Genomic DNA, 12,001 nt, shown 5'->3' with positions numbered 1-12,001 from the left:
TTGGATGAGAATGGTTCTCCATAGAATGGTTCCTGCGCTGTCGAATTAACATATGTCCACTTTACCCCAACCCCTCGCTCAGAATAAACTGTCCTACATCTCCAGCCCGTTGTCTGAACGTCTGCATCAGCTATGACTTTTTTCTGCCCTGTGGACAGGCCAGTTCACACACGTTTTCCCTGTTTATAAGCATCCTGAGCCCCAGGGATCTCATTCTCCAAAGCCCCTGGGCCCCACCCCACACCCTCAGCTATCTAGCAAAGTGCCACTGTGCCCCAAGGAAACACTCCGCATCAGGTCCCACCCCCTCCTGACTCAGGGCTGAGTCACTGAGATCCATGTCAGCTGAGCACCAACCTTGAAAGTGCCTGCCAAGCTCATCTCCTGGCTCTGGCGTATTCCAGGACCTGGGGACGCTGGCTTGACAGGTTGAGATAATTGTGTTTTACCCTTCGCTCACTCCTTTATCAGTCACTCGGATGAGGACAGATAAGTGTTCTGATGGAAGAACACACTCCTGCAATATTTACCTGTTCTCTTTAGTGCCAGCCAGCTCCTCCTTCCAAGGCACAACTTCGGGACCAGCCCACACCCCTGTTATCTGGTGCCAACTACCATGCCAGGCTGCACTTTCCTTATTCAATTTCCCCAGGTGCTGTGGCACCCCAGCCTTTCGGATAACTTACACATGGAGGGCGACTGTCTCCATGGCACCCTTGCCCCTGCCTGCTCTGCCCTTGGACCTCTCTGCAGAATGTTGCTCTGGTAGGTTCCAAAGCCCATAGCATTAGTTAGATGGACAAAGGAGGGCAGAGGAAAGCGGGGGAGGGGAGGCGGGGGGGGATATTAAGTGCTACAGACTTTGAGACCTTCCAATACAAACTTTCGTTCATTCATTCATTCAACAAACCTTTATTCAGAACCTACTGTGCCCGGGGTACTGTTGTAGGTGCTTCAGACGTGGAGAAACACAACACAGACAAGTCCCTGTGCTCATGGAGCACACCTTCTAGTAGCCATCTGACTTATTTGCATTTACATTTCACAAAATATTCCTTAGTGATGGGTATAACCATCTCCAGCCTACAGACAAGGAAAATGGCAGCTCCCAAAATGACCTCGCCAAAGCTGAGGCACAAACTCAGGTCTTCTGATTCCAAACCTTACTCTCCCAAGGCAAGTGGCTAGCAAGGTGCAGCCTGGCATTGAAACAGACATTCAGTCAACTCAGTCCCAGGCGTCATCACTAGAGGTAGAAGATATAAAAAAGACCCAATCCCTGATTGAATAGAAGCTATAGTCTTAAGAGAGAAAAAGACCAACTATCATTTGTGGCAGGAATAAAGGTAGAGTGATTAAATTCAAAGAGGAATCTATCTCTAAAATAATACACAGGAAATAATGACCACCTTCAGGCAGGAAAATTGGGATCCTGAGGAACAGGGATCCAAGAATCATTTTGTATGTTCAAATATTATATATTTTGAATTGTGTGCTATGCAAAACTATTTCCTATTAAATGACACTTTGAGGATGCAATCAGCCAAATCCTGAATGTGGAAAATTCTAGGTTCTTCAATAAGCAAAAAAGCTCAAAAAAATAATGAAAGAAAAGAGGCAGGGGACATATAGATTTGAAAGGATTCAGGAAACATCAACCAAATGCAATATTTGTACCTTATTTGAATCCAGATTTGAACAAACCAACTTTAAAAATATATTTTGGCGACAAAAAGGAAGATTTAAATGTGGACTATTAGAAGTTATTAAGGAATTATTGTTAATTTTGTTAGGTATGATCATGATTTCTTTAAAGGTCCATATCTATTAGAAATACATACAGAAGTATGTAACATGAAATAATACAAAGCCTGAGACTTGCTATTAAATACTTCAACAAATAATAATAATAAATAAATGCATAAAAATAAATAAAGGAATGAATAAAGGGGGAATAAGACAAGATTGGCAAAATATTGATCATTTCTGAAGTTGAATGACAGTTCCACAGGACTTCATAACACTATTCTCTCTACCCCTATGAATGGCTGAAATTTCCATAATGAAAATGTTAAATAAATTTTTTAAAAATTAATTATTCCATCCACCAAGGATGATTGATAAGGGGAGGTGTTTGAGCTGAGTCTGGAAGGATGACTTGGAATTTTCTAAGGGGCAAAGGGCTGAGCAAAGACACATCTTTCTGGAGGAACCAAAAGTATCTACATTTGACCCCAAACTCAACTTACATTCAACAAAGATGCCCTCTTACTTGATGCCCCGACTCTCTGGGATATCTAGTCACAGCATCAAAATCAACCACCCTAATCAAAGTGAGAACAGAGTGTATGGGGTGGACAGCTCCACTCAAGAGGCCTACAAGAGGCCCCAGTGTCACCCTCAGAGGACAAAAAAAAAAACAATTAACCTCTTTCAACTGGGTTTTGCCTGACAAAGCAGTTTGGAAGCCAGCTGAGTTATCTCAGAGACAGAGCCATCCTTCCTCCTGAGTCATCCCAGAAACACACCCCAGCCTCCCTGACAGTGCTTTGCAGATCCATGGCCCTGGCACTACAGGATCCAGCTTGATGTCAGCCTGGCAGCCCAGCCCCTCCTGGGCAGCCACAGCACCTCCAATGAGGAGGTGGTCCTTCCCTCCTTCCTCCCCAGCCCCCATCCCTGATCCCCACACTGGCCCCTGCACACAGGAAGTGTGCTGCCTTTGCAGCCACTTCGGGACTTACTCAGTCCTGGTCGGGCTCAGATGGGTCCCAGGGGTCCTTACCTCGGAGCGAAGCTGTGCGTACTCCTCCGAGCCATAGGGGACACTCCTCAAGGAGGTGAGATAGTCATAACTGATGACAGCTGTCTGTGAAGCAAGGAAAGGGAAAGCTTAGTGCCCAGGCATCAAATATGACTCCTCTGCCTAAGAACTAAAGCTGCAGGCCCCTGACATTGGGAACAGGTAGTCCCACCCCTCAGACACTCTGCCCCCAGATTTTTATTATTTATTTTTTTACTCTTCAGAGTATTACATATGTCTCCTTTTTCCCTGATTCTGCCCCCAGATCTTAACCTGGCTGGCTTTTTCCTGCCAATCAGAGCTTTGCACAAATGCCACTTCCGCAGAGTTCCAATCTAAAGTTGCCTCACCACCCCCCCAGGAACTCTCAATTGTCTGTCCTAACAAACCACCATCCAAAATTACCTTGCTCATTTGTTTCCTTGTATACGGACTGTCTCCCCTTTGCTAGAATTTCAGCTCTCTGGGCACAGGGGCTTGTCCTTACTGTGTCAGGCATACAGGTAAATGCTCAGTAAATACTAATTGAATGAGGACTGTTGGGTAAGCTTATCCCACTCTCTGTATCACAAATAAACATCATTTTATATTTATGTTTGCTCTAATAGCGTAAGTTTTGATTCTCGGTCCCTTGGCCAAAACTCCAAGAGAAGCCCCCTTTACCTCTGGTGAATCAGAAGATGACAGTCTCCCAGATATCTCAGGCATGGAGGAACTGTGGAGATTGCCTTGCCCAAACATCCCCTTTTAAAATATATTTTATTGATTTTTTACAGAGAGGAAGAGAGAGGGATAGAGAGTTAGAAACATCCATCAGCTGCCTCTTGTACACCCCCTACTGGGGATGTGCCCGCAACCAAGGTACATGCCCTTGACCAGAACCTGGGACCTTTCAGTCCGCAGGCTGACGCTCTATCCACTGAGCCAAACCGGCTTCAGCCCAAACATCCCCTTTTAGAATTGAGCAACTGAGGCCCCTAGAGGTTAAGGTGTAAAGGAAAATGGGGGAAGGGCGGGGGGGGGGGCGGGGGCGGGGGCGGGAGGGGGCTTGCAATCTAGTTCAGTATCTGGTAAAAACTGTAGTCTTACTTCCCCACTCTGACTTGGGTAGAGCTGCAGAGCCTAACCCCAGGGCCCCACCACAGCTGACTTGGGTGGAACTGAGGAGCAAGCCCCAAGGCCCCGCCAAGATTGACTTGGGCGGAGCTTCGGGGACCCTCAGGGGCCTGCCACAGGAGGAGATATATAGGTCAGAGCCTCCCCATGAGTTCAGGTCAGGCTTCGGATCCGGAATTCCCCTGGACTAGCAGATCTGTGAAATGAAGGTTAAACTTTCCTCCCTCAGAGTGCTGGCTGATCGTTCTCCTGTGCATTCTGCCACAACAAAGGGGCTTACAAAGCTAATATTGAGAGGAGTTTGTTCCTTCGTCTGCACCCCAAAGCTTTATTCCGTTTGACATATACTTGTTGAACGCCAACCACAACCAAGACCTGGTCACTAAGCAGTGCAGAATAGTCAAGACCAGAACCCTATCCTTTAAAGAATGCACAGTCTAGAGGCTGATTTATAAAGCACTGGTAAAGACCTTCCTTCCTCTGTCCAACTGTTCAAATCCCTGAGGCTCTATGGCACTCCCTCCAGCACTCCTCCTGACTCCCAGCGCAAGGGCTCACTCCTGTGTCTGAGGTCCCACAGTGGTGGCCGTCCAAGTCACTATTTTGAGCCCATGCATAGCTGTAGATTGTTTTCTGACCCATTCAGATGAGCATTTCTCAGCCAGAAGCTCCTTCAAAGCTTTTTCTAAGTGGGACAGTTTGCTTCTACTCCTCAAAGCATATAAGACAATGCTAGACCCCAAAAAGGCACTCAGAAAACACAGAAATCGCTTCATAGTCCCCGCTCTGCTCATCTATTGTCTGTCGTGATTCTCTGACTTGGCTTTCCCTAGAAGGTAGGCACTACAGCAGCCTCCCCTCTGAGCCAGGCCAGGGAGAAGACTTGATAACGCCAAGTATTAAAGAAATGGCTGGACAACAACCCAAACAGACTGTGCATCAGAATACAGCTACCCCAGGGGGAGTAAGGCTGAGCTCATCCTGCAGGACACAGAGGAGAAAAGAAAACATGAAGCATGTAGTAATCTACCCACAAGCAAATAGGACAGTGATATAGGCTGCTTTCCACAGAGGACACACTCACAACAGAATGATGCTCCTGAGCCAGTGAGCAAAACCATCAATGGTCACATCGTCAACTCAGATTCTCAGTTAGGGGACTGAAGGAATCCCCAAAGTTCTCTGAAGCCTAGATGCTGAGTATGAGCCCTGCATCAAGAATCATTCACACTAGCTTATTGGAGAGAGAGAGAGAGACAGAGAGAGAGAAAGAGACCAAGTTTTCTGATACAATTTAATCAAAATGGCAAATCCTTCTTTTCAGGTATTCACTGAGGAGCGCTGCCCTCTGAGTCTGTCACTAAAATGAGATATGGAACTTAAAATGTAGGCTTTAACACAAAGATCCTGTACAATCCTACTCTCCTTAACTTCAGGACTGCAGAGGTTGTGTATACAGGGATATTGGAACGAGAAGGTATATATCCATGCCTGCACAACAGTGTAGAGGGAGCTTTGCACATGTAAGGATAGGTACATGTGTATCTCCACAAATGTGTGACCAGCATGTCCATCTGCTACATATATGAACACCTGCATTTAATATGATAGTTCCTTTTCACCCCCAATTGAAGAAAAAAAAACACCTACCGTAGCAACTGCTCTGCCCACCCTGACAGCACCAAAGTCATTAGGGTCCAAGTACTTGTTACTGTAGAGGTAGAAGCCAGAGGCAGCAAGAGCCATGCTGGTCCAGGAAGCGAGCTTGAGAGCCCTTCTGGCCATGTTCCCAAACTGCAGAAGGCAAGTAGAGAAAGAGAAACAATTGAGTTTCATAAACAGACCAGGATTTACATCTAGGCTCTTAATAGATTGTATCTTGGGTCATTTTCTTAATCTCATTGCACCTCAGTTTTCTGTTTGTAAAACAGTATCATACCCAACTCAAAAGTTGTTGGGATAAAATGAGATCATCCTATATAATCCTATATAATAAAGAGGTAATATGCAAATTAATCATCACTACAAGATGGCCGCCCCCAAGTGGTCAAAGATGGCTGCCCTCATATGGACACAAGATGGCCGCCACAAGATGGCCAGCAGGGGAGGTCAGTTGTGGGTGATCAAGTCAGCAGGGGAGGGCAGTTGGGGGTGATCAGGCCTGCAGGGGAGGGTAGTTGGGGGTGACCAGGCCTGCAGGGGAGTGCAGTTGGGGGGACCACGCCTGTAGGGGAGGGCAGTTGGGGGGGGACAAGGCTTGTAGGGGAGGGAAGTTGGGGGGACCAGGCCTGTAGGGGAGGGCAGTTGGGAGAAAACAGGCCTGCAGGGGAGGGCAGTTAGGGATGACCAGGCCTGCAGGGGAGGGTAGCTGGGGGTGACCAGACCTGCAGGGGAGTGCAGTTGGGGGGACCAGGCCTGTAGGGGAGGGCAGTTGGGGGTAACCAGGCCAGCAGGGGAGGGCAGTTAGGGATGACCAGGCCTGCAGGGAAGGGCAGTTGGGGGTGATCAGGCCTGCAGAGGAGGGCAGTTGGGGGGGGACCAGGCCTGCAGGGGAGGGCAGTTAGGGGCGACCAGGCTGGCAGGCAGAAGCAGTTAGGGGCAATCAGGCAGGTAGGCAGACAAGCGTTTGGGAGCCAGCAGTCCTGGATTGTGAGAGGGATGTCTGACTGCCCGTTTAGGCCAGATCCCACCAGAATCCAGCCTAAATGGGCAGTCGGACATCCTTTGAGGGGTCCCAGATTGGAGAGGATGCAGGCTGGGCTGAGGGACACACACACCACCACCACCACCACCCGTGCACCAATTTTGTGCACCGGGCCTCTAGTGTATATGATAAGCTCAGCATAGTACCCAGCACACAAGTCAACTCTTGACATAGTCCTTGCCCATGTGGTGCTTACACGCTAGATGGGATGACAGATCATAAGCAAACAGACATAATATATTAGAATGCCAGCTGGTATGAAGTGCTGAGAAGAAAAAGAGGGCAAAAGGAAAGATGATGAATATGTGACGAGAGGTGCCTTTTTCTATAGGAAAAGTGGCAGAGCGTGTCAACAATTGCTACTTGTAACTATTATTATACCACCATGCACACACAGGCGTCATTAGGCTTCTATGCCCAGGTCAGAAGGGGTCAGAAGCAGCCAGGTAATCCTTCCACATTTGGCTGATTTTCATTAAAATAGACTGCCCCTTGTCTAGACTGTGAGTGCAAACACCATAACTGTTACTCACAGTGCTGTAGGGCGCTTTACGGTTAGGGTTTCAATGTCCACCTAACCTGAGAGGTTTAACCAAACCCACACTCACAGTCAGTGGGACCAAGTGGGCTCCTGACTCCATGATACCTTCTCCCACCCCACTTGTACCTGCTCAAGTCTACCATGTGGCTACATAGTCACTCTCTGGGGCTACTGCCCTCAGTGGGTTGCTTCTCCTGGGAATTCTAATCAGACTAGTCTTTGACCACAGCTGCAGCTCCCAAAGGAGAGGTGAACCCAGGAGAGGTGCACCAGCAAACCACTCCCCAGTGGGTCTCACCTCACTTGGATGAAGAGAGAAGGCCCTGACATGACTTACAAGATCCTACTTGACCTGACTGCCCAATTCCGTCCAGGGTCTCAGCCCTTCCCACCTTGCCACCTCACTCCAAGGGCACTGATCTCCTTGCTGCTCCTCAAACATGCCAGGCACATTCTGTACAAACATGCCAGAGCCTTTGCACATGCTGTTGTCCTGCCTGGAACAGGAATCAACAAACTATTTCCCTAAAGGGCCAAACAGTAAATATTTTTTTATATACAGGCTACAATATCAGAACTATTCAACCCTGCATTGTAGTTCAAGGCAAAAAGCAGCCTAGATGACATGTAAAGTAATGGATGTGACCAGATTTGGTTCCCAAGCTATCGTTTGCCAAACCTTGGCTTAGCTCATAGTAGGTATTCCAAAAGTATTTACTGAATGAATCAATCAGTGAATGAATAAACTATATCCCATGAGCCTGTGCAGAGCCAGTAACAACATACATCCCCAGGTGAGAATCACATACCAGGGCTGCCAGTTGGATAGCCATCCTCCTCTGGTCACCCCCAGCACCAGCTCCCAGCCCTCGCCTCCTCTGAACCTCATCTCCTAGTGCACCATCTTCCACATCTGTCCTTGTAGGCGACGAGGCCACCCCTAGCCTTGAGACAACCTCTGGGTGGGGAAGCAGCTGCGAAATAGACACAACTCCCAAGACCTGGTTTTCATGCAAATGTCCGCAGTAATAAAAGAAGTGGAAATTGAAAAACATAAAATAGATGATATAGGAGCCAAACTGTGTCTAAACAGACTGAAGCTGGAGTTTTCCATAAGGTGTCAGGGAGTCTTTAACATGCAAATGAGTTGCTTCCCTCGGGGTATTTTAAAAGACCCTGTCAGCCGTGAAATATGTCTGTCCATGAAAAACACCTCTCCTTATTAAACCCTTTGCTAACGGATCACCTGCTCTCTTCTGTTTACTTGACTTTTTACTTTCACCTGAGTTACTTCTCATAACAACATACACTTGAAGGGGGAGGGGCAGCTAGGTCACCAAGAACCTAAACCTAATCATTAGATAAATAACATTAGCAATAACTAACCTTTACAAAGCCCTCTGCACTCATTATCTCATTTGATTTTCCACACAACCCAGTGAGGTGAGAAATAGTATTACCAGCCCCATGAATAAGTGAGGACACCGAGGAGCACAGAGGGCGAGTGATTTGGCCCAGGCGGCTCAGATAGTAAACGGTTAAGTAAGAGCTTGGGCCCTACTCTTTATGACAGGTGACCTCTTTGACAGGCTCTCCCAGACCCTCTGTTCACCAACATTCTTACCACTGCTCACACGTTAACTGAATCAGCCACTCTGGGCAGGGACTATTTCTGACCCTCTACCACACCCACGCAATGCTAGGCATATGGAAGATGCTGCTTGGAGCCCTGGAAATCAACATGTCACAAGAGCAACCAAAGCACCTCTCTAGAAACCGATTCCAGCCTAGGAAACATTTCGGAGAGCTGTGTTATTGTCAAAACTATGATTAGAACCCATCTCATTGGACCACCCCGGTGGGTGATGAAATGAGGCAACAGGGAAGTCTGGAAGTTGATGGGCAAATGAAATATCCATTCCCTGGACAGAACTAAATGGGGAACCTCTCACACTTACTGTTCACCGGCCAAGAAGTGGCTAGATCTTTTCAGTGACCATCCCTCCCCACATCACATTCTGTGACAACAAGCCTGGAATCATCTCACCCTGCTTGGTGCACAGGTGAGAATGGTCAGAGAGGAAAGGCAGTTAGGGCCCTACTTACATTAAGCCTGTAAAATGATCACAGCCTCCTCCCATTTCCTAGACAGACTGTTAGACAAATGAGCCTTATTTTTCCTGATGACTGTTGTGGATAAAAAGCAAACAAGGTGGATGGTTCCATCATGTCTTGAGTTGATGCCCAGGGTTGAGTCAATGCCCAGGGTTTGGCCTGGGCAGGTTTATAATCTGCTCTGCCCTATAGAGAGTGATGCAGTCCCCGTGTAACCACACTCCCCTTCCTAGTGTTTGATGCCCAGAAGGTGGCTGAATCAATATTGATTAAATAAAGGAATCCCTGACGGATGCCAAGATCCCAGAGATGGCAGGGAAAATAAATCTCATCCAAGCAAGAAATAGAGGTTCTTCATTCTCCTGGGAAAGAGGGCCTCAGGGAGAACAGTGGAAAACCAAGTGCCAAGAGTCAGCAAGCAGGCTAAGTGAGCGGTAGAATGCCAAGGGCTTAAACATCTCATGTAACTTGCACAATGTATTCTGAGGTGCACACTATGAGGGCCTCATTCTACAGATAAGGAATTGAGTTTTAGAAAAGGTAAGAAACTCAGCAGGGAAGCTAGTAAGCGAGGGAGCCTGAACTTGAATGCAGGTGTGTCTTTCCAACTAAGAGAGCACAGGGTAAAGACCAACAGTGGTTTGCTGGACCCTGGGGTGGGTCACTGGAGTCCCTCGGTGAGTTGGGGGAGAGAAGAGAGGGAAGGAATGGATATCTGAATCAAGCACTATTCTTATTTTACAGGTCCCTTGTCTGACAAGAAAATGTGTATATCAGAAAGAAATGAAATGCAAACTCTCCCAGCAGAAATCAAATCTGGCATCCATGAAGGCTGTTGAGAAATAGCCAAGCCAGTAATGACATAAGATAGAATATGATGTAATAATGACAAAATTAAACCAGCAAACAAGAACACAAAGGCCTATAACCAGGTGTAAAGAGTAAGAGTTTTAAGTACATAGGATTTTTCCCCTCTATATAACAGTAGAACTAAAAAATAAGTCTCCAGAGCAACAACATCCCCATGTCCTAGGGCCGTGGTCGGCAAACTGCGGCTCGTGAGCCACATGTGGCTCTTTGGTCCCTTGAGTGTGGCTCTTCCACAAAATACCACGGCCTGGGTGAGTCTATTTTGAAGAAGTGGCATTAGAAGTTTAAGTTTAAAAAATTTGGCTCTCAAAAGCAATTTCAATCGTTGTAACTGTTGATATTTGGCTCTGTTGACTAATGAGTTTGCCGACCACTGTCCTAGGGGATGCAAATTCTTGCTCCCCACTTAGACCTACTGAATCAGAAACTTTGGGGGATGGGATCCAGCATTGTTTTGTAACAGCCCTCCAGGTACCCTGATTCGAGCTACAGTTTGAAAATCACTGCAACAGGAACATGCTTCAAGAAAATGTGGGAAGGCACAGATAAACTCGAACTCACTTTCAACTGGGCAAATACAGCTTGAGCACCCACGAAGTGCCAAGCATCATGGAGGTCATCAATCAATACTTGTTGAATTGAATGACTTGCTAGTCAGTCGAAAGTAAATGTCACTTAAACTGGGGAGAGAGCTGCACCGGGTGTCTTCTAAAGGCTGCTCTCCACACACAGGCTGTCTTGGGCACTCATTTATTGTGCGACCCGAAAATGCAAGGCCGGGCAAGGTGCTGGAAACGAGGTGCGCTCTGGGCACGCCGCACGTCCAGGCGGGAGGGCCGGTTTCTGCTTGGGCCCTGCTTTTGTTCAGATCACGCTGCAGACCCAGCTGCCTGCGCCTTGCAGCTCACAGATCACCTGGGGCTGAGGGCGTCTGGGTGAGCACCCTGCTACCCTCTAGCTCCAGCTCTACCTACTGGCAAGACTGCGCCACCGAAGAAGCTAGTCCACGCTTCAAGATATTGATAAAGCCAGGCAGGAGAGTCACCGCCGAGGGGGCGGGGCACTGCCAGTCACCTGAGCCACGTGCCCGCGCCCGGGGTGACAAGGTCACGGCTGGGGTTTCCTCCAGGCTCCCCAGGTGGCTGCAGTAGCCCGAGCAGGGGAGGGCGACCGGCGCGTCCACGCTGGCTTCCCCGCACTCCACGCGCCGTGAGACCCTGGCGGCCCCGGCTCTGCGCCCGCTTCAGAGGGACCGCCCTACTCACCCAGAAGGAAGCAGAGCCGAGGGGCCCGGCCTCCCGCCGCCGCCGGGAACGGGAGGTGTCAGGAAACGTCGCTCTCCTCCACCCCTGATTGCGTTTGGTTAAGCCGGGCGCCGCGCGGCCTGCCGGGACTTGTAGTTCTTGGTTCCCTAAGCCGCAGGGAACCCCGGACAAAGAACCACCCAGGTCCGCTGAACTGGAGGAGGCAAAGGGGTGAAAGACACTGTACCTGTTAGATGGCCTTGTTTCTTTGCCTGAGCCGCGGACATGGAATCTTCCTGAAAACTTGTTTCTCAAGAGGCTTTCCAAATAGGAAAGTGTTCAGTGGAGGATGGAGTTGTGGGCTGTGTGTTTTTAATAAGGAATTAGAACAAGTAGTTGAGGAAGAAATGTACTGGCAGTTGCTAAGTAGTACAGATGTGCTCATTAATCTTAATTATCTTTGGCCCCGATTTATTCGTTTACTGACAGCTGTCGAATGTTTGTTCATAAGATGTATTTTGTTGTGTGTGTGTGTGTGTTGTAAATATATTTTTATTGATTTCGGACAGGGAGAGCGAGATAGGAACATCAATGATGCCCTAGCCAGT

At 48.1% G+C, this 12,001-nt stretch overlaps 1 protein-coding gene across 5 annotated transcripts in view; it reads right to left on the bottom strand.

The window, feature by feature from the left end:
• The window catches only part of ADCK1 (aarF domain containing kinase 1), a 106,737-nt gene extending 95,247 nt beyond the window's left edge, over window positions 1–11,490 (bottom strand). For 2 of the 5 annotated variants that reach the window (XM_079768548.1, XM_079768551.1), the window contains exons 1-3: window positions 11,415–11,490; window positions 5,570–5,713; window positions 2,786–2,869 (exon numbers count right to left, since the gene is read on the bottom strand). In XM_079768548.1, the coding sequence (XP_079624674.1) occupies window positions 2,786–2,869; window positions 5,570–5,704 (219 nt within the window). In that variant the 5' untranslated portion in view covers window positions 5,705–5,713; window positions 11,415–11,490. Of the gene's footprint in view, window positions 1–2,785; window positions 2,870–5,569; window positions 5,714–10,710; window positions 10,996–11,123; window positions 11,352–11,414 lie in introns of those variants that run through there. The other 3 variants (XM_079768550.1, XM_079768549.1, XM_079768552.1) reach the window with 3 other exon arrangements.
• Between the last annotated feature and the right edge of the window lie 511 nt (window positions 11,491–12,001).

Source organism: Cnephaeus nilssonii, assembly GCF_951640355.1.
Source record: "Cnephaeus nilssonii genome assembly, chromosome: 4".
Taxonomy (NCBI): Eukaryota; Metazoa; Chordata; class Mammalia; order Chiroptera; family Vespertilionidae; genus Cnephaeus; species Cnephaeus nilssonii.
The sequence above is the reverse complement of the archived record's forward strand: the minus strand, read 5'-3'. Positions and strand labels throughout refer to the sequence as shown.